Source organism: Mytilus edulis, chromosome 5, assembly GCF_963676685.1.
Source record: "Mytilus edulis chromosome 5, xbMytEdul2.2, whole genome shotgun sequence".
NCBI classification, from domain to species: domain Eukaryota; kingdom Metazoa; phylum Mollusca; class Bivalvia; order Mytilida; family Mytilidae; genus Mytilus; species Mytilus edulis.
Window position 1 is genome coordinate 48,379,655 of NC_092348.1, and position 27,418 is coordinate 48,407,072.

At 31.3% G+C, this 27,418-nt stretch overlaps 1 protein-coding gene across 1 annotated transcript; it reads right to left on the bottom strand.

Annotated features, from left to right (window-relative positions):
* On the bottom strand, positions 1–27,031 carry LOC139523830 (von Willebrand factor D and EGF domain-containing protein-like). Its single transcript, XM_071318159.1, has 21 exons — positions 26,859–27,031; positions 22,580–22,807; positions 21,461–21,579; positions 19,601–19,867; positions 17,013–17,228; positions 16,299–16,460; positions 15,343–15,408; positions 13,158–13,435; positions 12,041–12,127; positions 11,302–11,685; positions 10,199–10,348; positions 8,065–8,277; positions 6,371–6,576; positions 4,863–5,277; positions 4,518–4,670; positions 3,840–4,026; positions 3,295–3,479; positions 2,656–2,907; positions 1,478–1,517; positions 1,003–1,099; positions 1–320 (listed from the first exon to the last, which is right to left on the bottom strand). The coding sequence occupies exons 1-21, from the start codon at positions 26,987–26,989 to the stop codon at positions 119–121; spliced, it is 4,038 nt and encodes a 1,345-aa protein (XP_071174260.1). The 5' UTR covers positions 26,990–27,031; the 3' UTR covers positions 1–118.
* Between the last annotated feature and the right edge of the window lie 387 nt (positions 27,032–27,418).

A 27,418-nucleotide genomic window follows, 5' to 3' on the forward strand; every position in this document is an offset into this window, starting at 1 on the left:
CGGACGACGGACGCCAAATGATGAGAAAAGCTCACTTAGCCCTTCGGGCCAGATGAGCTAAAAGTATATTAAAAATATGTAGTAGGTACAAAAAATATTATTTGATGGCTTTCTTTCACTATTTAAAAGTCTTAAATCCACCGTTCCAAGCACCAATATTCTCTTTTCGAGGAGGACACTGCATCGCGTATGCATACACATCATCTGTGTTGTCTTTAAAATCAAATTCAAGTTCGCTGACAGTATTTTCTCTTCCTACCCCATTGTCTGATGACGTCTTCTTCTGATCAAGTTCATCTCCATAACAAGCAACTTTTGCTCTGTAAAAAGTCGTTTAAGAAACTCATCATTTTAGTGAAAATATATTTGTGTGCTATAAATCAAAGATATGTATGCGTGATATTATAAATAAGATATTCTCATTTTACCAAAATCTCAAACGAAAAAAAAAACAACAACAATTCGATATACATGTATGTATGCGAGATTTATATCCATCCGATGATTTGCGCCTTTTTCAACCGATTTTATATTTTTTGTTTTATATTGTACTGTTACACCACTGTCCCATTTAAGGGGGGTGGGCGCACGCTTACATATTCAACCCTGTCACATTACCGAAGTGTCTGTCCAAAGTCAGGAGCCTGTATTCCAGTGCCCGTGGTTGTCGTTGGTTTATGCGTTACATATTTGTTAATGTTTCATAATTTTGTATACAAAAAAGGCCGTTAGATTTTTCGTTTGAATTGTTTTCTTTTGTCATTTCGGTGATTTTTATTACTGACTATGTGGTATGGGATTTACAGTGACTTATAGTTATTTAAAATTTCTGTAATATTTAATCTATTGTGAAGAGAAATCTCATTGGCAGTCATACCACATCTTAGTTCTGCATTTTAGATGTAACGTAATGTTAAGAATTGTCAGCATTGGCAATTAAATGGAATAAATGGGTAATTTTTTGAATATTTGATATTACGAATTATTCATTTAATAACTTACTGTGTTACTTTGGTCATCAACTTAAAGTGTATAACACCAATTATCACAAGTATAACGACCACTGATACTGTAACTGCGACCACAATCTTAATGACATCTATAAAATATAATAGTAGATACATTACATTTATGAAATACATATAGTGAAAACATTGATATCATTATAGAGGGAAATAACTAGCACAAGTTGCTTATTAAATATACAAATTTGACGAGAATATGAAATTTAGGAAAAGGGCGAAAGATACTTTGTACCAGAGGGACAGTCAAACTAATAGATCAAAAATAAGCTGACAACGCCATGGCTAAAAACGAAAAAGACAACAAGACTAGACTCAACATAGAAAACTAAAGACTAAGCAACATGAACCCCCACCAAAAACTCAAAGTTAATATATATATAGAAAGCTTTTCAATACATATTATAGGGATAACACATTTAATGTATAATATGAAAAAGTGTAATGACATTTACCTTTTTCGGTTTCTGCCTCTTCTGCTGATTCATCCACAATCTGAAAACAGATTGTCGATATTATATGCTGTCAAAGCTATAAAACATTGAAAATTAGAAGCAAATGAATGTCAATGACCACTAGAGACAACTTAGTTTGGATTTTTTCATAGAGTTGACTCCATACTTTTATAAGACAGAGAAATGATTACATTGTTCATGAAGGTAAAATACTCGAATTTGTTACAGTAGTGATACTTATATCGTCTCCGTACCGTGGTAACATATTTATCAACTTGTGGAAGTGCGTCCTATATAATATGAATAAGTTTCTTTATAGTCGGCAATGATATTAGACAGCAAATTAAAACGAAACGAAGGTGTGTTGTTTATAATGTTGGCAATATATCATAGAAGGCAATCGTTTACAGCTGTAATTTAAAAGTAAAAACTTTTGAATTATATGTGATTTTGCTAAACTATTACATATTGCTATTCTTTAATGTTCTGCAGACGTAGTACTAAATGTTTTATTCAGTAATTTCTATACTACCAAATTTGAATACAAAGGAAAACACATATGAATATATTGCAATACCTTAAAGTCATATCAAATGAGTGACTGGTAAAAAATAATACTTTTTTAATTTTTGAATCAATGCATGTATATATCACAAACTTAGTCTTCTGTACACGATGTTATCATTTTTTTGCGCATACATATCTTACATGTATAATCGCTATTTTTTTCTATCTCTGTCTTTTATGATGTCAAAATATGGCAGGTAATTTATTGTCGTGTTTTGAATCCGTAATATACCGATTGCCACATCATTGTAAACAATCAACAAAGAAGCATGAATATTGAGCACGAATATAGCATGTACAAACAGATAAAAGTATATTTCAATGACAGACCTATGCGTACTGCGATCACCGGATTTTTACGAGAGGGTCACGCTAAGATCACTTGCATACGGAAAATATGTCGGCGAATTGCTTCTTTGAAGCAAGTAATTAAAAGAAGTAAAATTAATCTAAATGTGGACAAATCAAAGAATTTTCTTCAGAAAAAAGAATATGAACATACGTTTTATAATAAAAACTATCAATTTAGTTCTAAAAAAAAACATTCTGCATTATTTTTTTTTAATTTATTTAGGTTTCATATGACTTTAAATAAGGAGAACAAAACATACCAACGATATGCACGTTTTTGTCGTTATATTACATGAATACTTGAGGTCATCGTAAATTATGATACTGGTTTCCTCCCCAAAATTCTGGCCATCGTAGGAAAAGCTGATGTCATAACCCTCTGACAAAACTGCGTTGTCCACGGATCTCTTCTTCCTTGACGCCGGCAGATTTAAAGTTAACATGAATGGATTTCTGTATTTAGCTAAAACAAGTTCATCCCTTTGTGTGTACAGCAGATCATTTTCTAAAATCTGAAAATTTTAAATCCATTTAAAATGGAAAAAAATATTAACAGAATCCAACAAAGGTTAGTTGGTAAAAAAATGTACAAAGGTCAATATTTCTCTTTGTGTCCTTAAGGAATCTACCTCACGAACATACACCCTATAAGTATGGTTTAAAGTTTTGAAACTTTTAGCTTTTTATGATGCTATTTATGACTATGTCCTTTGGGAGAAGTGCTTCGCCAAACGCATTTTTGCTCTCTTAAACTTAAAATATTCTTTGTTTTCAATTGAATTCAAGTTGAGGACGCAAACTGCTTGTAGGATGGAAATATTTGTACATTCAATCATTTTATTGGTTAAAACTTTAATACATGACATATAACCTCCAAGAATATATGTGTACCACTATACCTGAAAATGTCTTCGCTTACACCATACAGTGGTGGTTACAAATTCACCAAATACATTAATTGCTTCACATGCGCGAATTGTTAGTTTACATTCACCATCAAAAGGAAGACTGATACCACTCGGTGGTGACGAGGTGTTATAAGAGCAATCCTCACCCACGTGTCCGTTATCACAACTGCAAACCCCTACAATTGTGAGCACAAAACACTATTGATTACAACATTTACAACATTTTATGAGGTGAAAAAGTTGAAAAGGAAAAGAGATTTGATTAAAAAAATTAAATGCTGTGAGATTTTTAAACCAAATTTGTAAACTGAAAACTTTTTATATTCATTAGATATTATAAGATCGGATCGTAATGTTGATCTATAACAATAACATCATCTTATGTATACTTTTTCAGAGCTAACCTAATTTTCTGCCATCATGTTCTTTTACAGACAACTGCTACACAAAAAGTGAAATCACAAAAATACCGAACTCCAAAGAAACTAAAATTTAACACTTTAATTCATTCTATCAACAGCAAATACATGTGCTACCTGATTTACACAACCCGTTATCACTGCATTTGTTCGGACATAATCCACTTGCAAAATATTCTAACAATGATTGTGATCCATCAGCAGATTTTTTAGTATACAGTGATTCAGTTTTTACAAGCTCTGTCAAAATGCTCGTAACCATGGCATTTACTGTGTCTGTTAGAAACGTTGTATCGCCTGCAACCTAAAGGTATTATAACAAAAATCTGCCTTAAATAGTACAAGATTTACATGTTTGAGAAAGAGACCATATTAATAAGAATGAAATGTGTATTCAAAATACGAATCTGAATGTTCTATAATTGTGATCACACGAAAAAAGGCGACCATTACTGATGACCTCACATATAAAGAACACTACCTTCAGCAAATCTTTGAATAGGGGGTGGGGTAAAAATCATCAGAAAACATTTTCTACCACTATAAGTCGTGTATTACGACATTTTCGATTTTTCGTTCTGTAAAAAGTTCGACAATCCTCGCGCTTTAAATATTGAAATCTGTCTGTCTTGCCTAGAGAAATGTCGTAGCACATTCTTAATAGTGGTGAAATCTATATCTATAATTTTTTTAGATCGATTTTGGTTTTCAGGGTGAAATATTTCTCCTTGTGATAAGAAAGGGTTTTGGTTATTTCGTTGTATCCCTGTTCTTAAATAATGAAAAACGTTATACTTCTATATCCTTTACACACGCTTCTATGAACTTGTCGACAGGTACATTAACATAATCTTTGTACATATCATTCTGTAACGCGTCGTTAATGCTGTTAAAACATATGGTATATGCTCCATCAGACGTCCAACCATTTCGAAAAGTTGCTGGTGACTGTAAAATAAATTAGTTTTTTATAATCTATTGTGAAATGCGTTTTCATAAATGGACTGATTCATACAGAGTTAAATTTTTCCTTACTTTCTTGTCCACATTTATCATAGATTTATTTATGTTATTATTCCTTTTACATTGTTTAATCAAAGTAATACAAAAAGGCTCACTTAGTCTTCGAATTGAAATTACCTCAATCTCTGTCCCATTTACGTCATCACTGTATATCAATGGCTTGAAGTCTACCACGTCATCATTATTATTTAAACTGCGTTTACTAATTTTATGAGGGAAATTAATGGATCGTCTTCTCCGTTGAGGCTGAGGCAGAGGCTGAAAGCAGGAATCGTATTGAACAAATGAATCGAATGAATTAGATGGCTCTGTACATTGCTCAGTGCTTTCTGTTAAATTACATTTTACACTATTAACGTCATCTAGTGAGTCGGTACTCCAATATGAATGGTCACATGAACAATATGTTGCTAAATCAGGGTTATTTTCATTGTTGTCAACAATAACAATCGAATTATACTCATCGTTGCTTGATTTGAGAAACTCTGGCTCCTCATTAAACAGTTGTTCATCAACCATTTCTGATGATATCCTGTTAAAAAATATATAAAATAGAGTTAAGAAGGTTATTATATTACATATAAAAAATATGTACCAAAATGTTATTATTACTAGCATAAACTGTAATTTTTGTGTAAATTTGTATTTTGCAATTTATCTATGATACAAATAAAGCGTTACTGAATTTGTAAAAACTAAATCTATACGTCATGGTCCATCTAAACCAAACAACTTGTTTTGCATCAGATCTAAATTTAACCTAATCAATGATTTTAACGTTCTTTTTTAGAATTTTTAGTTCGTTATAGTATGCTCTTGATATAAATCCTTTTTAGCATTACCTACTACCAATTTGAGCTGGTCATAGCGCTACTGTGATTAGTTCGGGGATATTCATATGTTGAACTATATTTTTGAAATTAGATAGAAAAGGCGGATAGCAAACAGAATATTCTTTCTAACGTAATGTTATGAATTTCATGATATTGTAAGAAGGTTTTCAAACATGTATTTTTTTGATCGATTATTTGAAGAAAAAATATTCTAATATATACGATGTACAAAAACAAAACATAAAAATTTAAAAGAAATAACATCTAATATGTTTTAATTTTTAAGAGACAATATGATATCAAATAAAATCCAATGATCGAATGTATTACACTGACGATTTATGATACAAGTATGATCGGAAATAAAAAAAATATAACAATTATAGCCTTTGAATGACGTCAATACAGGATATATCGACAAAAAGAAGTATATCGATCTCTTCTTTCATGTCAATATATCCTTGTATCGACCTCATACAAAGGCTATAATTGTGTACTATAGTTTTGTATACTCGAGATACCGGTAATGGTAATGTAGAGTCTGAAATATTGTGTAGACATTTATGTATAATTTAAGATTTGCTTCTACATTATAATGTATTTTTTTTCAATTTTATTTCTTTTATTTAGTTACAGTTCGTTAAAATTATTCACGCAAACAATCATAAGTAACTCAATTGAAGGTAAGAAAATTTTTTAGAATTTTCATTTTTAATTTTGTTCTTTGAATTGCAGTTGGTTTATTGCCTTTTCGAAAAGCTTAAACAGTGGATTAATTTTTAAAAACAATACCTCCAAGAATCTGCAAATATCTGAACATCATTGATCGGTCCATAATCCCGGTGAGTGAAGTCATCTGATGGATCTTTTGATGTACTAGGAACTCCACACAGACCTTTTGAAGTATTGATATCTTTCACAGCCGGCTTTATAGAAATTACGCTTATAAATCGCCTCGCTATGGAAAATTGTATTTCTGTTGCAATTGGCAAAATAATCTAAATTGAAAAATTATAGACTCGTTTTCATAACAGTGTTGACGAGAAATTGTCTTGGGGCGCTCAAATTTTCAATTATTATCAAATTAGGTGAACATTCCTCAGCAATGGTGATTTATTACATGATTCTTTTTATAGATATTAAAATCCAAATTCAAATATAGCTACCGTCTGTGAAATAACAATTTTCATAATGTTTTCTATTGTTTATGTACATTCTATAATAGTAAAAAATATTCTTAAAAATTAAGAAGAAAAACAACATGTTTCTGAGAAATGTATAAATGGTAAATCATCTATTTACTTTAATCAGATATCCTCATCTTGTTGATATGGTCATAAAAAAAAAAAAAAAAAAAAAAAAAAAAAAAAAAAATAGGTACACATATTTTATCAATGCAAAATTTAATACTTGGATACAAAATTCATGACAGTTCATATTTTGATATTAATGTGTTGTTAACAATTGTTTTATTTGCTGTTTACAAAAGCAATTATGCATCAGAGTTAAAACACAAGTACATAGATGTATACAGGGTTTTTAAATTAGAATTCTTAGAATGGTATGAAAATAGTATACTCTTAGAAAGAAAATGTAGTAAATTTTTGAAAGAAACATTTAAATATATATAATTCACCACAATGTAATTCAATAGCTGAGGCGTACAAGTACTTATGATTGAGTAGTTGTGTGACAGAGAGTGTGTGTGTGTGTGCTAGTTTTGTGACCAAGTTTGTGTGTAGGCACATGTGTGTGTGTGTCTGTTTATGTGAAAGTTAAGACATTATACTCCATGTACTCGCAGAGCAATATTATGTTTTTCATTTATGTTTTATGTATACTGTTTCTCTGTTTACACGAAACGATTGTCAATACTTTATACAAAGTATAAAAAAAGTCTCATCCTTTATACATCATGTCCATGTTTTGACCATGTTAACTTTATACCATCAGAATGTCATCAATGTTTGATACTCATAATAGGCTAATGCATCAAGTTTCTCAGTATTCTGTAGCGCATTCAAGTAATCGTTAAAGAAAACAAAACAGTTATTTCATTAAATTTAAAACTTACCAAATAAATTAAGAATATTCCAACATACAAGAATGAATAAAACGCACGTGTTCGTTCAAGATACATAATAAACATCTATACCACGTGATATACAATTAAAATAAGTAGAAAAACGTAAACAGAGAGAACGTATGTTTTCCGGATTTATATGATATGGTCATAACAAGTGAAATTGTGTATGTCTTGTGAGAGCAATTAAGACAGTCGTACATGTATGATGTGTTATCTTGATACATAATGTCTTATTAATAGAACTATTTTTGGAAATGATTTCATACAGGGAAGTATAACCTACGTTTACTTCGACCATAAAGCCTTTTAAATTATGAAACTTTAACACAACCGATCTCTTGAAAACCTAGGCGGCTTCAATTAGAATCCTTACCCATATTTAATGTTGAAGCATACAAACCTTGTAATTATTATTAGTGTTTTCGATAACCATATCTGTTTTGTTGCAAGTTGTCAGCGAGACAACAGGTTGCTGAAGCAAATTTTTGTCTGTTCTTGAAATCTGTTCACATGTACGTAGAATAAATAACGACTCTTTGCTCCGTATTGCTATTCCACAGATGCATGAAGTACCGGGAAATCGGGAACCACAGCTTGTAAATAATGCATGTACCTGATATAGAGAGAATATTAAGACATATGTTTAATTCAAATTAAAAATTTATTCAAGAATCTCAAGACTCTACCGAACCAGCTGTTTAGTTGATCTGGATATATGTTATTCTACAACAAGGACCACTACCCAACAATGTAAACTAGCATATGATTAAAAAAGCCCTTGTAATTCGAATTTATTTTTTTCGGATTAGAGTGTTTCCGAATCTATTTTAAATTGTGTCTTATAAACAAATAAGGGTAAACATATCGATATTAGGGACAGAAACTACTTTAAGGAGCCAACGGTCAATACGGGCTTATTTCACCAATTTGAAGACAATTCTTTAGCTGAATATTCAAAAAATTCAAAAATAGTAAAATTATTACTGAAGAACGACAACTGCTTTGAATTGTAGACTGACATTTTCGGCCGTCTTCACATGTTGAATAACTTCAGGATGATATGCAAAATTGCTTCAAGTTTGTTAAAGTCAGCATTCATGGGTAATAACTGCCACTAGTAAACCAATCTTGATCTCCAAGTCATGTTAGTCTGAACCGCTCTCCAACGACTGATCAATAGGTTTTTAGTCATTTTCAGTTTTGCAGACATATTTCCTGAATTATCAACTGCGGTAAATTCAGTACTGTTCTGATAATTTGCTTGTAGTCATTTAAGATCTGTTAAGTCTATGTTCAGTATAATATTGAAAACAACACGTTTAATAATTTCTTGCGTCCGAAGCGCTTTTCTGGATTTTCCTTCATCAGGAACGTGTAAAGCCAACCATTTGAAATCGTTCAGACTGGCCAGACGTTGATTTCATTACTAGCAGATTGAATTGCCTGAAAAAATTCTGAACCGTATTTAATCGTCTGCTCGATCGGGAACGGTGTAACTAGTTCGGAATTTAAGGAGCGATCTTAACGATTTGACTATTTTGACTCGTAAGCAGCTCTTGTCTTGATGATCATGCTTCCTGTCTAATAATAAGCGAAGGATACAAATGGATTATTCAAAAGTTATAACTTGAAAATAAACCCAAACGCTATAGCAAAAAAATTATCATGATCTACCTATCGTTGTTTAATGAATAACTGGAGAAATGTACTGGTTATCAGTCTTTGTTGTGCTAACTTTTTTGCCAGAGTTTTTAATCCCGGGCGTTCTCTCCGAACTAAGAACATGTTCATTTATATATATGCCTTGTATATTTTGGGGGAATTATAGGTCATCAATGATCTTTTACTTATTAGTAATCATCTTAGTTAAGACGTAGGAAGCAGCACAAATAGCTGTAAGCCTCTAAGATCTTGAATGTGTTTGAATTTTATCATTTAATTTAGAACTTCCGTTTATTCCTTACAAAAAGACGAACAAAAACCTCATTTCAACAACTCCGCCCTTTATGTAAATACTATAGTTGTTCTAGGAAATAAATACCATATTCTATATGTGTGTCTAAAAAATATCAGATGTTGCAGAAAGTATTCTTTTATTATTCAATTTGATAAAAAGAGACAGTCGTTCTAATTTAGAAATTATTAAGAAACTAAGGTTTCAACTCCCTCAGGCAAAGTTGGCTTTAGATGAAATGGTTATTTATTTTAGGTGTTTTTGGAGTATACATGTAGTTCGTCAACGGTTTCGGTAGTTATACATCTTCGGATTTCAAATGCTTGGCTTTGAGAGTTTCTGATAAAGGTAAATACAGAAAAGCGCTTCGGACGCAAGAAGTCAATTAACGTGTTGTTTTCAATTTTTTCCCCAATGATTCTGCTTGAAAAGGATACTAGTTTAATTGTAGGAGAGAAGACATTTTAAATATCAACCATCAGGTCCAATAATTGAGACATTTACATTTTTCTAAGTCAAGCTATCACGAACTGTTTTATTGATATTTAGCACATTTTACCAAACATACAAAAAGACTTACCCAATAAGGACCAATATCATTTCTGTACATAACAAATTCTCCGACTCCCATATAATCATAGTATGCTCCATCAAATGTCCTGAAATGTGGATCGTTGTAAGACTGACATAATCTGTTTTTCAAAACAGAATCTTTATCTACCACGTTTACCTACAATAAATTGCAAAAGTGCGTATAATTTGCTCATCGATTTGATAATTTTACACGTAATCTAAATACACAACGCTTTAGCAATAGAATTGACTAGATCGTGTTTAAAATGATTTTCCACGTTAAATTAACACGTCGAATCCTTAAATCTTTCTTCGTCAAACAAAATTAATGTATAATTTTTCTGGTTCTTTTAAAAAAAAACAAGAAGATGCTGACAGTGCATTTCACATAAGACAATGAGAGAAGAATGTTTCTACAATTTAAATGCTTATTATTTGTTTGTTTTGTATTCTCAGTTGCAATTGGTTTGTGAAGATTTGATAATCTTGGAATAGTAAATATATGTTCAAATTGTCAAAAACAAATTTAAATTCAAAATAAACTCCAGCTGCATATCATTTCATAAAAGTAATTTTCAGTTGATTCTATAATGGGTATTAACAAGTGACAAAATGTGAACTAATGTTTTAATGGTGAAGTTACCATTCATTTAGATCTTGACAGAAATTAGCTAATTCATAAGTATAACGATATATGATTCTAGTTAAACAAGTACTTCACGATTAAACCTGATTTTTCATTTGTAATTTTAGTGAACCACATTTTGCTTTTGCATTGTGCTTATATTCTACTAATTTACGTATTTGAGTCGACTTCATCTAGAAAACAACCGGATGCATCAACAGAGATAAAGTCATTGATGCGGACGCATCACGCATCAAGCGATATTATGCCTTGCTAGAACAATTCAATAAACATAGAACGACACAGTCCTGAAAATGATGGTGTGCTTATATTCAATGCGCAATACACAAAAATGTGCACTTTGTCCTCGATTTCAAGGGAGCAAAATTACATTGACCTTAAAAACTGTTGATACTTTTTGTAAATTTATCAGAATAAAAGTAACATGGTTTGATGAATAACAAATGGTTTACGTTCTTAATTACCCTTATTTGGCTTATGTGCACATCTCTCCAGATATTATTTTGTGTCGAAATATATTTAGATGACGTAGATAGTCTTATGTATGCATATCTATTGTTTGTATTATACATTCCATCATTATATCCATACACTTGTAAGGTTCTCTTTTCCATCCAGTCAAGATTTCCTACTCTGATACCACAAAATTCAGTTTTGAATACAATATCTCTTTTGATCACGTTATTAATGCAAGTTGACGCGCTATAATAAGGTTGCAATAAGTAAAAGTTGAGATCACATTGAGATCTAAAAACTGGATGTGATGAAATACATCCCACAGGAACTGTTGATGTAAAGGTAATATTGATAGATTCCCCTTCTGTTACTGTGTAATAAGTTCTATCAGACTAAAATTTAAAAAAAATATTACATATAATGCTGAAAAAATAAATGATAAAATTTCAATTAAAATCAGTTGAAATGTGAGTTCCAAAATAATCAAAGGCTCAAACATATGAAACGAATGAAAAATATTCCTCCCTTGGAACAGACATTTTCTTATGTTAAAATTGGTGGTGGAGTTAACCTGGTCGAATAGCTAGGTACACCTCACACTTGACTAACAGTCGCATAACTTTGGAAAGCAAAAACATAACTTAAACGTGACTATTATGTAGAGTGACCTTTAATCATCTTCTCAATATTTTTTGTCTAGTAAAATTAGATTTCTCAGACAAATCTTAAAAATATGTTTGTACTTACATACAATCCTGCGCGAAAGATACTGGTATATAGATATGGACCTGGGGTTGACCCTCTTGAATTTCTCATTCTAATAGCGCATTTTACCTTTAAATAAAAATATTTGAATTGCATTATATAAAATCTAACCAATATTTTTCGAGCCTTTTACATCTTGTCAACAATATTAATCTATCAATATTTTGTCATACGTGAACTGTTAAACGGTATTAATTGACGTTTGAATTTCCTTTGCTAGCATTAGAACATTTATTCAATTAGTATGAGATCTACACGAAATAAAGTATGCAATACTCAGACATTTCAAACAAAGTCAATATTTTCATTGATATGCTGAAGATACGCGGTTGATGATGTCAACAAATGATAAAGAAGCTAGAACAGGGCAATATTATGTTTAAATAAATGGGTTTTTTTCTATCTGAATTGAGTTAATCAGCCATCTTTTTATCTATTGAATTTTAGACACGTCTAATAACTTGCCAACAGTATCGAATTATACATTTTGCAGTATATTTTCTTAGAATTTCAATTTTTATATCGAAATATCAGAAAGCTAACACTTATTTTATCTTTACATGCATGACTTAAATAAAAGAGGGACGAACGATACAAAAGGGACAGTCAAACTCATAAATTGAAAATAAACTGAAAACGCCATGGCTAAAAATAAAAAGACTAACATACAATTATAGTACAGAAGACACTGCATAGAAAAATAAGCAACCTCACTTAAAACCAGGGTTGATCTCAGGTGGTCCGGAAGGGTAAGCAGATTCTACTCCACATATGGCACATGTCGTGTTGCGTATGATATTACAAATCCAGTAAATAGTCTAATTCGGTAGGTCACATTCGTGAGAATGGAAAGGTATTGTAGTTACGACATAAGGAAGATATCCGATATCATGTGTAAAACGTTTTGCCATATTGGTCAATTCGTAATGGCGTCCGTAAAATTTCCGAAAGGATGATTTCTACTTCACCACTTGAAACTGTCTGTAATTATCTGTACAGATTTATAATGTATATGGTAACAATTTCTTGCATCTTAAATAGATAATCTAATTTTTATTTTATGAGCTTCTCAAAAATAAATAGCAAAAACGAAGCGTACCTCCATGTTCATCTTGTGTTTATCATGCCAATCCGTTTCCTTAAGAATAATAGCATCTGTAATATCTTTGAACAACAAGTTAGTGTTGTATTTAATTACATTTCCACATATCAACCAGTAAACGTCGTAGGCATAAGAACCGTTGGACTTGTCTTCAAATTGACACTTGAAAATAGGAATTAAGCTAGGCGTTGGATCGACGACAGGTATTGGGACAATTTCACCTTCTGTTAAAAGAGCTTCAACCTCCACAGTTACAGTGTTTGTTGGATAATTAGCTAAAAACGCAAAAAAAAAATACGGTAGATACATAAAGGGCCACTACAAACTCATTGGTGTCACTTTCTGTGGTATTTAAATAATTAAACCATATACACATATTCAAAAACGGTGTTGTGTTGGCATTCTCTTTTTTGTTAATGAGAATTTAAAAGTAATTAAAGATACCACGATTATAGTTGAATCTTAGAGCGCGTTTTGACTAAATAAGATCGAGAAGTAAAGCTCTATTCAAAATGATTAAGCTTTATAAATTACTATTCAAATGTATGTAAAAAAAAATAGTTACAAAAAGAATAAAAGTCAGGTTCTCACCAAACATAAGAGTAAAAACAATCTGAATAGCACAGATTAAGTACTTAGTATGGAGAACAGTAGCATGTATCAAAAATATTATTGTAAGGTATAACTTTATTAATGTTGTTTTCGTAATAGACACATTTAGCGCAACTGTGATTAACCCAACTTGCTTTGATATTGCAAATAAATAAATGCAAATTTAGAAAAAGTAATACAAGTGTTTCAGAAAGCATAAAAACAACTACCTTGGACGACATGCAACCTCTTTAAAGCATAAAAATCATATTTTATTACGAACCAAATGAACATCACCGCAGATTCGTTTGCTATTGGTAATCTATGTAAACTTTTGTCAGTTCTATTGTCAAATTGAACAAGTACAATAGCTATTGTTCCCTGTGTAGTTTTTCCACTGAAACCTTTGTCTATTTGCTAAGAGAAGTCTATCACTCGTTGATTAATTTCCCTCAGTAAAAAGATATCTTTTAAATTATAAAAATACATCTTTTAAACTCCGACAATTGATTGGTATGTTGAATTTATTCAATACCATTAATCTTGTAAACAATGATTCAAACATTAATAAAAGTTGATTTCTTACAAAATTTAAAACATTCAACAAATATCTAAAGGAGCAGGTCCGGTAAGGCCCCTTTTTGGCCCAAAAACAATAACAGTTTTACAAAATTGTTAAAATGTAAACTTTTAGTTATTTATTGGACAGTTGAATGCTTCTGCTACATAAATATGGGCTGTTTTTGAAAATACAATGCACATATATCGGGTTGTAGCACCATTAAGTCATGCTAAATTACTGAAATCTTCAAAATTCTATCATTTTAGTTAAATTTTAGACGGTTTCCGTGTAAAACGAAAGTGGCCGCATTCGTGTTCATCCTTAATATTGCAATGTAAGTTGTATTTTATGATAATACATAACATATATAAAGGTTGTGGATGAACACGGATGCGACCACTTTCATTTTTGACAAAAACAATCTGAAATGTGACGTTTTTGGGCATATTTGAGAGATTCTTCATATTTGAGCTTCAATCGGATCGTTTTTAATGACTTAATCAGTTAAAATCTTTCACATAAACTAATTGCATCAAGTGAAATAGACACTTAAGTGTTTAAAAAGTGGTCAAAATCTTTCTTCAGATGAAACTGAAATTTTAGGCCAAAATGAGTCCTTATCGGATCTACTCTTTTTGCGGGTTTGCTTTGGTATTTGATGTATTGAAGATTTATTCATAAATGCATCATATAACTGAACAAAAACGATAAAATACAAATTTCAATAGAAACAATGCTAAAAAGTAATCAGAAATCAACGTTTTATAATTAACCAGTGTTTCTTTTGAACAGATAGAAAATATATTATTGATTTTAAATAAAAATACAAAATCACATGCAGTAATTTATTAGAGTTGAAACATGTATTTTCATCTATTTATTAGATAATTTTTTTAAGGTTTCATTTGGTGCGCAAGAAAGTTCAAAATGAAATTGTATGTAAGAAATGTCAGCACAAGAATTGTAATGAGGTGGATATGAGCAACAGGTTTGTTCTAATCAACATTTATCGAGTTATGTATAACTTACAACTACAGCCTGGATAATATTCCGTTTCTGAAGACATACTAGCTGGACAGTGTACTGGTCCACTTCCTACAAAAAGAGTTTTAAAACATATGAGAATAATGATTCATCAAGAAAAAGAGATCAGTTAAGTTACTCCTCAACGTCCAACAGCAAATAGTAAATGTATGTCCATGACAATTACATGTTAATAACTAATGAACGTACTTTGTGTGTTTCAAGCACCAGCTAACAAGGCAGCAGTTTACAAGAAGACGCATTATTTATCTGCGATAATAAAACCGCATACTTAGAGTAGATGTAACAATTAAAAAAGTGATGTCTCATATGATGTCATAGATCGAATAGACGTCTTTCCAAAACCACCAAGGGTGGATCTTTTCAGATAAATACTCAAAACACATAAGAAATTGTATTGAAGCTAAATTTAGGATACTATATTTCTCAACTTTACTCTTATATCTAAATAAAACAAAAAGTTTGGAAAATAAAAATCAATTTGAAATGTTCGTGTCTCATTGAATTTTGTTATGGTCTGTTTTGTTTCAAAAGCCGTCGTTGAATTATGGCGCTTTAAGAAAAAGTCATTAGTAAATCGCTGTTCATACTCACAGAAGTTAAGAACAAAGAATGCAAAATGTAACAAAGTTAAAAAAAATCTGAGACACCGTTTTCTGCAGAACCCCACGAATTAAAACAAAACATTTGTGTTTTTCATCTGATCAAATTTTGGACTTATCTTTAAGACGCCACACAACTGCAAAGACACTATCATAAAACTCGCTCTCTACTACCGGCTTCATTTCTCAGATTTTAATCAAATTGAGTGTCATTTACAAATAGACGACTAGTTCAACATTATTGTTTCAATGTAACTTCTGACAAAGACTTTACTATAACCAATAAATCATAAACACTAACGTTGTGCTTCATATGGCCGTTTGAATCATATACATTACCGAAACAATATGCTGAATAAGCCGGCGTTGGTCGTAGATAATATACATTATAACCGTCGCAGTTCCTTATCATAATATAAACTGACTCTTCGCAAATACTTTGGTTCGTCTGCATGCACGCTTCTACAGTCATATTTCCGTCCTTAAACGTTGGCAAAGTCCCTACAATATGGACACAAAAATAAATACGATCTTAATACTATTATCAAATAGTGGTAATATATTCCGGAAATAAGATTCGAAGGATTTCAAACTTCTGTCAATTTTCCATGATCATACCAATTCTTCGCGTCTATTTTTATTTTTGATATTGATCTATCCTCATCTGGAACGATCACACATTGGCTGCATAAGCGGTATAAATGTAGCAGTACATGTAGTTTAAATTCGCAAAAGATGTATTTTCGATTTACTTTGCAAGCACAAGTTACACTTTCATTTACGTAAAAATTCATAGTCAAGCTACTTTCAAATGTTTCAGTGTTTTCTAAAATTTTTAATAGCAAAGATAACATAAATGTGTGAGTGAAAACCTGTTGAATTTGGAATGGATTTGAATGTATGGTTTATTTTAATAACAAACCTTAATTTTAAATCGCGTGTTTTGAAGTTTTTCATTTTTAAATCGACTGACAAATCGGAGGCTTAACAAAAAGTAAAATTTTAATCAATTTTGTATAGAAATTGGTACATTAAAATAGTTTTATTTTGTACCATTCAACCAAAAGGGGTTTGTTGTTCCACAAAACTTTGTTCCAGGCAGCTGTCTGGTGGGCATATCACCACCATTATCACTGTAAATTCTATACCAGCCTTCTTCCAATATGTCGTCACTAATTGATTCTTCCGAAGTCCAATCAGCAAAAAATCCAGTTGAACGTTTTTCGGCATTCACTAATTTTGTGTGCGTAACACATGGGTCCTTTACAACTATAGGGAAATTGGATTGATATATTCAATATGTTTGCTGTATAGATATAATGGCAGCACATGTACAAATTAAAATTAAAAAAATTTGAATAAGAGATATGTAAGATTTGCTTTCATACGGCTCTTTTACCTATACAAAATTACTTTGTATTTTCTATTTCCCTTTTGTTATTGTAATTTCGGTCAACCAAGCTTCATGGGTCAAGAACTTTCGAAGTAATTTCTAAAGTTTATTCATATGTTGTGCTGTTACACTACTGTCACACTTTATATGGATGGTTATTGATGAGGTGGTTGTTGTTGGTTGCTTCTTTTTTTTAGGTCTAATGTTCTGTCATGATAAAGGTCGTTATTTTTTTTTTCAATTGAAGTATTCAACATTTTGATTCCAAATTTATCTTGTAAACGCTATACTATACTGTTAAGATTTTTCTTACTGTTTGTTAGCACATGTCACTAGTAGGGGTCGGCGGTGTCCTGATCCCGAAACATAAACATGAAATCCCGTGGTCCCGAATTAAAAAAAAAAATCCCAGATCCCGAAAGGGTCAACCCTGAAATCCCGATTTAAAAAAACACCCGATCCCGAACCTGGCCCCCTCACTAGTCAGAACCCTGTAGTTCTGTAGATGTTTCCAGATTTTTGCCATCTTTGTATTTTCGTATAATGATTTTATCATTAATCGGGACGTTAAAATTAAATACAATTTTGTTTGAATTGTGTCATTCAAGTTCCTTTATTAACTTCTCTTATGATATGGAATTTGATTCGTTTCTTAAAGCTGGTCAGTTACCTAGAGTTGTTTTTTACACCATCGTTCCCTCATCATTCTTGAAAAGATGTCTCATTGGTAATAAACCCACGTAACATATGTTATATATGTTTGCATTCAGTTAACAATTGTAAATAATGTATTTTCTGAACAGCAACAACAGAATTATACAGTGGTTTCGACATCACATGAATTTGAATAGTGTATTTATAGAAACTGTGTCCATCAAGTGAAATTTTTAGAGGCCTTCAACGTCAACTTATTAAGATGTTTTCATGTTGTTATTTTTTGGTTTGGTTTGCTGTCTCGGTAAAAAAGAGGGACGAAAGATAAACTGACAACTTAGTTAGCTGTAAAAACTGTCATATCACAAGAAATAGTTATTACATAAATTAATTATTTACAATAACATACATTTGTTTTTTTAGATTTTTAACTCATTTATAACAACTTCTGCCTTCAACATATTCAAGCAAAGCAAAGGAAATTAATCATGTTAATGATATAGGGGTAAGTTCAGTAAATAAACATACGCCATCAGGGACCGCCCATTTAAGGGAGAGCTTTCTGTATAAAACTGAAGTCATGTGCTCTTCTGATTGGTAGATAATGTTTGTAATAAATATTGTTTGGTAGACGGATCAAAATAAATGCTGAATGTACTTTTTTTTCGTACAGGGTTGAAAGGTAATGGGGGTCAGTATAGGAAATCAGTGCGAATCTACATTGTTTGTAAACAAGGCCATGTGAATGCCGACAAATGCCGCACGACCCTATGTTTTTATTGTTGCAAAAGATAGGGCTACGTTTGTACTTTCATGAATGATATATGAACGTTTCTAATTTCTAAAGATATAGTAAATCAGGTAAAAATTTATTTCCATACATAGATTAGTATTAAAGTCAATGGGAATTTTTTTACTGAATTTACCCCTATAACAATTCACTTATCGTGGATTCATTTAATTTCTAGACACATACTTTGAAAAAAATATTTTCACAACTTCATTATTTTGTGTTCTCTGAATTGTTGTTTTTTTTACGTTAAAATAGTATCGTTTTATGTTAAAAATATGACGAATTTAGCAGTGACCGAGTAGATATACACAGATAAAAACACCATTCATTGAAAAGAGATATAGATAAATCAATAAATGTTGAATTTTGGTTCACCAATTTTGATTTTGAACATCACAAGTACATATTCCAAGATCGAAGATTCCACTGTTTTAGTATATGCTTATTAGTGTTTAATCTAATGTTGCACCATTATATATTCGTTTGTTGTTTTTGATTTACAAATTCCTTGCTGTGAATATACTATTCTCCATACTTTTGTTCATACATGTTGTACTTGGCTATTTCTTACAATAAAGCATATTGATTATTGAAAAAAAAGAGTTATGCTGTTATATAAAAAATGCTCACAAACAAGCTTTTATTGGCTATAAATGAAGTAAACTTTTATTTTATATAATCTCTGATATGCTATTGATGGGGATTTTTGTGTTATGACCCACTCGTTAAATCATCATATTTAGAACAAAGATAATAGAAAATAACATGAAGTTCTTTACTTTTTCCCGTTTTTATATTTACCTCTACCATGATAGATTTTCAGGTCGTTTATCCTATTATGTACTAGGGCTGCTCTGGCAAAATTACTTCCAAATCTATCAACTTTATTCACATATCTACCCCAGTTATCTGTATAGTACAGATAGTCATTGTGAACAGCAATGCCATTTATTGAATACCAAGAGTAACGGTAGCCATATCCTTTAATTTCCTGAACATCACTTCCGTTAAAAAATGCAGACCTTATCATGTTTCGTACTGACCAGAGAATTCTCCCGCCATCAAAATCTACAAACAAAATGTTTTTAATTGAAATGTAAATCATGCAATAATAAACATCTAAATAAGACCGTATTGCAATTAATGGTGATCACATACGTGAAATAGTTAAGGAACTGGCCGATCACATGTTTTAAATAAAATTAACCGTAGAAAAGCTGATGTCAATAGGGTTTTGAGAGATGGATATCCATGCATAAACTGTCATTGAGCTCGTAATAAACTGTTTGTGTGTTATACTTAATTGCAATCAATCAAAACAACATATCTGATTTTCATTCTAACCGTCACACGTTAATCTTTTCAGCCATATCAAGGTACATATTTCATAGTTGCAAACTTTTCATATTTTCAAATTTGCTTTAAGATCATACCTTTATTCTAAAAAGTAATTTATGATAATATGACTGTTTTAAAGTGCTTCTTTCCATATTTTTTTAAACATAATCTGATGATATGCGTTTCTCTTATTTAAAGATATAATTTTATCAGCACGTCTATGATGACATGGGACTTATCATCGATATGGTCATAATTGTGACTGGAACTCTTGTTAAAAGTTTGAATATTTAGAATACTAAGGCTTGTCTTCCCCGTGAATGTATTACCTCAGCTGTGTTTTGTGGGACCTTTCTGAATTTTGCATTCTAAATTCTTTTAAACCTTAAGGTAAGTGTCAGTTAAGCTGAGAGTAAAACTGCATTTCAAAATCAAATGAAAATATTGTTATTTAAATCTACTATACAAGTGAAGCCAAAACCTACCAAACTAGATATGAAGATATCAATGATTTTAGATAAACAATAGACAAATGTTGAAGAACCGACAGTTGGAGAGAATACGGAATTGCAGAAAAAATGATTCAGCAATGTCGTATAGCGAATAAAATATGAGAATAAGGAAAATAGTTAGACTATATAGCATATAACAAATTTGTTTAACCAGTTGTCTTATTCTATACAAATTTTTTATTTAAGGTAGGAATATAGTTTAAAATTTGAACTGACCTTATGCAAGTAAACGTATACAACAATTTGTAACAATCAATATCGAAAGAAAATTCTTCTATTAGTTTTGTTCTGATTTTAAGGGTTTTAATAACAATGCAATTAAATTTTAAAACAGTTACATACTTTTCGGAGGAATTTGTTCAACCCGAAATAGCTAGGTTAATTTAGAGATGTATTGATAATCATTTGCATAAGGTCGATTTCATTTTGACGCAGCTTTTATTTCAACTTGTTTTGTTAGCATTTCCAGGAGAGTTTATTTTGTCAATTTCACTGTCGAATTCACATGTAGATGCTCATAATGCTATGCAGTTCGTCACAGGATTGGCAAATTCAGTGTATATAACGTTTATATTTTAGGACAGAGAGTTGATATGCAAATGCAATAAGTCGGCCACACTGTAGATGGATCACTTGTCATCTACCAGTATAAGAAAATGGTAGTGATCTCCGGAAAGGCATATTACAAACTATGATGCTGGTTAAACTAATCCATTTCCAATTCGACAAGCGACCTTAGTACCGAGGCAAAAACGTGTATACTTAAACAATTGTAAATAAAACTTGTGTCGTGTATCTATTGGATATTCACCCAGTAATATTCGTGACTTTTTGGTCATAACAGAGTCGCTGATAACTGTCACTTGATCATATCCATCTAAACTACACCTTTCTATAGAACCAATTTCATTGTCCATAAAATATATCCAGCTAAAATAACAAAAAATATAAAACTTATCACAAATTAAAATGGTGTTGACAACGCATTCTGTAGTTAGTCAACTTTTTGTAATGCTTTGACCAGATTACTAAGAAATACATTTTAAATCGACTATTATATGTTTCTGAGTTATTTCTAAACATAAGGGGACTTACGAATCACATGGTTATACATGTGTGATAACAAATAAATGCAGTAAAGTGAATTATTGATGTTCATTATGAGCTACTAATCTAGTAGTTTGTGAGCTTGACATGTGTTAATTTCTACAGTTTTTAAATGACTGTAGTTAAATATCCTCCGATCATTTTGCAAAAAGATTATGTGTTTTGGTCAGTCAACAAAATATGACACAAAAGTGAAAACAGTAACTGTCTTATACTTGATAGTAGGTAGAAATTATTTTACTGAAATTCGCGACTGTGTCAAGATCTTTGCCTGTATACATCTAATATTCATCATAATTTTAATCGAAGTGTTTATTTGCATCCACTCTATTGATGCCACTGATTTGGTTGTTTCTCCCAAGTTTATTGCCAGGTCAGTACTCAGCACTTTTGTTTTTGTCATAATCTATTTGTTCTACTCTTGTCATTTCGGGGTTTGTTATAGTTGAATATGTTGTTTCGGCTTTTCTCATTGTTGAAAACCTGTAGTTTTTAAATTCTGTTTAATTTGGTCTCGTGGGAAGAGTTGTTATACCACAACTTGTTTTTTAATATTTTTGATTATGTATAGTAGACTTTTCGGAAACAGTAAGGATTTTCTACAACAGGAATAGATTAACTTTGCTGTATTTATCAAAACCTTTTGGAACTCTCTTCAACGTCGACTTTTAAGTGGCTTTTTTCGAGCTTTACTGATGAGTCTTTTGTAGACAAAACGCGCATCTGACTTAAAACATGCTAGTTATGTGATTAGTTAATCATCAACAAATCAAGCAACACATTTCAAATAATTATCATATGAATAGTTAATAACAATGCTCACCTTTGCTTTTGATCTATAGTTAGATGTCCAATTCCAAAACTGCTATTTATGATAACAGTTTCATTTAAGCCATCAAGATTTGAGCGGATTACTGCATTATAGTTTCTGTCAGACCAGTAAATATGGTCGTGTTCTGAGTCTATGGCAAAACTTATTGGATGATAAAGTGATGATTTGGGTACTATTTCCTCAATCATTCTTTCATTATCGTAACATGGATAGCATGTTCTGGAAATAAAATATTGAGTAGAAAGTGCCCAGTATCGAAAAGGGCGTCAAAGTTAACGGATAACACACGGCTATATTTATATGCAAACTATTGGGAAATCATTATATTTTCCAATCATGAATGTCGTCGTAAGCTCCCGTGGTCACGTTTTTCAAAATTTTGTGGTTTCTTAGGGTACTCAAAGATACCTCATGATACAGGTAATCTTCAACACGAAACATAAAATTATTGCTTTCTGTGTTATTTGTTCAATTGATAGTTATTATTTAGCTTTAAATTTAAATTCATTATATAACGAAAGGTGAAAATATTTATATAATTTAAGTATTAGTATTTCAAGATTTTAGTAAAACTATTTTTAGCTCAAATTTACCACATTTTGAACGAAAGAAAATTTATTGCGTGTTACTTTCAAGGGATTGTTACTCTGATTACAACAATAAGACCTGGTTCATATGTGTGCCACATATCTGTCGTGTAAGGTAAATCGATGCAAAGAAAATAGCAATTTAAAACACAAATTTAGTGATAATTCTGCATTAATTCAAACACGCCTTATCCCGTGTCGTTAATCGTTTTGTAGCTTACACTATCAGGTAAGTTTCGGAACTTATACATCTTCGGATTTCAAATGTTTGGCTTTGAACGTTCCTAATGTATGTATATCCAGAAAAGCGCTTCGGACGCATAGAATTATCAAACGTGTTGTTTTCAACTTTTGTTCATTTACTAGGACAATTGTCATTAACTTCATTTCTTTTTTTGCATGTTGTATGGTCGATTCGTATGTTTTGATTAGTCTAGTTAGTTTGAAGATCGTTGTTTTGTTATAGGCCATTTCTTTCTTTGTTGGTTTTTATACCTTTAACTGTTTTTTTAAATTGATAGTTTTGATATAATTGTAATATACAAATCAAATCCTTCGTTCACGTTACAGAACCGAAATATGGCACACATTCACAGTCCTGTTAAACTATATCCATCAAGCCCTAACGAAACAATAATGAAATACAATGGGATACGTGTGTGTCAGGGTTCTTCCACTGAATGGCTAATTGATATGCTTTGGAAAAAAGCACGAAAAGATCATGTATATTTTAGTATAGTGCATGATGCTTCAGGTCTATATCAACTTTCGTACTGATGATTACAAAATATTGTACCACCATTCTTGCTATAAATCTTACGCTAGCAGACACAACTGCAGTTATTTTAAAAGTTGAATCAAGTTCTTATTCGTCTGTAAAAGTGTTTCAGGTCATTTATAGAAGGTCGTCAAATTCCTGACTGGAAACAGTTTTTTTTTTAGTCAATGAGAACCAGCAGGCCTTCATAATGGAAGATCAACAGTTACTATGATATATGAGGAAGTAATTTATATAGCTATCACTTCCAAGGACCATAAATCTGCTCAGAAGGCGTATTCAGATTTTAAGAATCAATTTTTACACCCGATGAAGTGGATAATCGCATGAGTTTACATGCTATTCACATGATTCATATAGACAAAGAGTTATATGTCAAAGGAATCAATAGTAGATGATAATAAAGTCACAAGATACAGATGTTCTGATCTTATGCGTTAATTATTTCCCCTCCATGCAACATACGCATGTATGACTGAGCTATGGCTTCACAACAGGCATTCTAACTTGCACACAAGATTTTCGCCGCTTTATACCTGTCCATGAAATATGTAACAGTCTCGGGTTTTCCATCTGTGACATTCTACCAGCCGCACGTGCTGTAACATGATGCGATACAACATCCCTGTCTGGGATCGATGAGCGCACTGTTTTTTAGTCTTGATGGACAACCCAGATAATTTCACCGATTTCTCATTCCTTTCTAATTGTGACATCGATGAATCTATGGACGCAGGTCATGATCTTGATAAAAGGTTGAATGATCTCAAGTCCAAACTCAAAATAGATCAAAGTTACCTAAACAAATTAAGCATAAAATTGGCTACAATTTAAATTCCTCCCTGTTTAATTGCTATCTTCCTCATTGTGAAACTACTGTTAAACAAAATGTAATAAGAGCCTCAATCCATATATAAATTTGATGTCTTCCCATATAGCAAAAACCACCCTAACATTCTTTTCAGATAGGATGGGAAAGAAGAATGACTTGTTCCTGTCTATCTCGAATGTCAGATGTCAGATGAATTTCTGCAAGATAAGTTTGCACTTGTAAGGGGAAATCTATATTTTCAAAGGGTTGCATTTGCTTCGAAACAAAATCTATCATGTACAGATGTATGCCCATGTCAGGAAAATGACATATGTCAAAATGTAAATACTCGTCTGGTTGCAGTTGGAAACATTCATGACAACGAGGATAACAATAAATAAGATTTCATTTTTCTGTTTGTACCTTATTTTAGCAATCGAATGAAAACTAAGTAGTCCATAATCATGATAATATTTTCTAAACAATAAGTAAACATCAACTCAATTTTGAAATCGTAGGAAATATAGTAATAATCTATCTAGTGGGGATATAAATTGAAAAACAAAACCTGCTATATGGTCTCTGACCTTGACCCGTGGCAGGAGACTATAGAACTTAGTTGGTAATACTAGCTTCGATCATACTTTTCTATTTGCATTTTTGGTGTTTGGGTTTTTCACAACCAATAATAGAAATTTGATGTTTACCTAGAAATTGACGAACACCTTACTATCAAAAGACATGAAAAACACATTTTGTTTTCGGCAAATTATTAAAGTTAAGATCTAATCAATATCTTGAGATCTTACTTGTAATGCATTGAATACAAGAAATTGAAATATGTAAAGGTCCGCTGTTATTTAACAGCTGTTTGAAAATTCCAAATTTGCATCCTTCATGCAAAAAAGTCAATCTAAAGTCATTTTTTTGAGATAAAAATAAAAAATAAGTTCTAAATGTAGATATAAAAGATACATTTCTATAAATTAGTTTTCATTTTGCTCCATACGCATATGTGTAGGAGAAACAAGCTATATTGATGTGACTGTGCATTTTTCTGGAATTTTTGCTCTGAACTTTGACCCTGATTTAAAAAAAAATGTGACCACGGCAGACAACGACGAAAACGGTATTTCGATGAGGCTTGTTCTCTTTCCAATGATATGAAATATAGCCGTATGTTATTCCGTTAAGGCAAATTGATCAAATTCGTTTATTGAGCACCCTACTATAATACACATAAACAAAACAAATATGTATCACATCAACACAAACTACAACATCTGAATTACAGGCTTCTGACTTGAGACAGGCAGAACGTTTTGTGGTTAAATATGTTAGCGGGATCCCAAATCTTCCCTGACCTGGGACAGTGGTGTAACAGTACAACATAAGAACGAACTATGAATATCAGTTGAAAAAGACTTTACTCATCAGATGGATACAAAAACACAGAGTGGACGTGGTTGGGTATTAATATATTCCAAGTCTTCTATAAAAAAAAAAGTGGGTAATATTGGCAAATCAATTTATCTTATATCGTAAGAAAAAAGCAAACTAATATGAACATCTGACAAAATTTCCTAAATTTCACCTCAGCAGATCTTTAGTTATAAAAAATAATAAATCAAGAGGATTTCAAGATTTCATAGAGGAAATGCCTGAAAAGATTTCCCAGAAGCACAAAACAATAGTTATTAACAAAATTAGTCTTGTAAATAATCACAGATAAATTAGTTATACAATGTATTAGCAATTATGTCAAATATCGTCTTTCTTAACATGTTTTAAAAAAATCTATATTTAGGCATGATATTTAGTGATGTAACTAAATGCTTGTGTTCATAACAAACATAATTCAATATTTTGTTCAGATCTTTCTTTTTCGATTTATTTCTTCACGTGAAAGTGGTAATCAATGTTCAAAAGAATATCAATCAACTGATTATCAGTTAGCATTTCCCTAGCATCGAATGTTGTATCAAATTATTTCTTTTCTCTTTGAAATTTACAAAGGCAATTATATTTTATTCAAAACTTTTGCAATGTTTGTATTACATAAATGATCTGCATGATTATATGAATTGTATTTACCTATGCATAGTTCCGTAAAACGGATCCACCCAATAAATGTAGGATTTTGTTTGATGGTAGTCTATTTGAAAACTTTGACTACTCTGCCTCGGGATGTCAACCAAGAGTTTAGTCACTGTACTGTCGTTCATATTTATTAAGTAGATTCTGTTCCAGTCTAGAACAATTGCATTGGGACCTTTAATGATATAAATTGTATGTTACAGATGAGAAATTAGTAAAATTATAAACAAAGAAACAAAAATATAATTAATTTGATACATAATCATTATCATAGGACTCTGCCAAATCAATTACAAATTGTCCAACAACTGTCGCAATAGTTATCAAAGTACCAGGATTATAATTTTATACGCCAGACGCGCGTTTCGTCTACATACGACTCATCAGTGACGCTCAGATCAAATAGTTAAAAAGCCAAATAAATACAAAGTTGAAGAGCATTGAGGATCAAAAATTCCTAAAAGTTGTGCCAAATATGGCTAAGGTAATCTACTCCTGGGGTAAGAAAATCCTTAGTTTTTCGAAAAATTCAAAGTTTTGTAAACAAAAAAATTATA

Excerpts from the sequence above, each read along its gene's own strand:
- LOC139523830 (XM_071318159.1), bottom strand. The coding sequence starts at position 26,989 with ATGAACGACAGTACAGTGACTAAACTCTTGGTTGACATCCCGAGGCAG. Across the intron at positions 8,278-10,198 it reads ATGATATTGGTCCTTATTGG|GTACATGCATTATTTACAAG; the intron begins GTAAGTCTTTTT and ends TCTCTATATCAG. Across the intron at positions 1,100-1,477 it reads AGAGGCAGAAACCGAAAAAG|ATGTCATTAAGATTGTGGTC; the intron begins GTAAATGTCATT and ends TATATTTTATAG.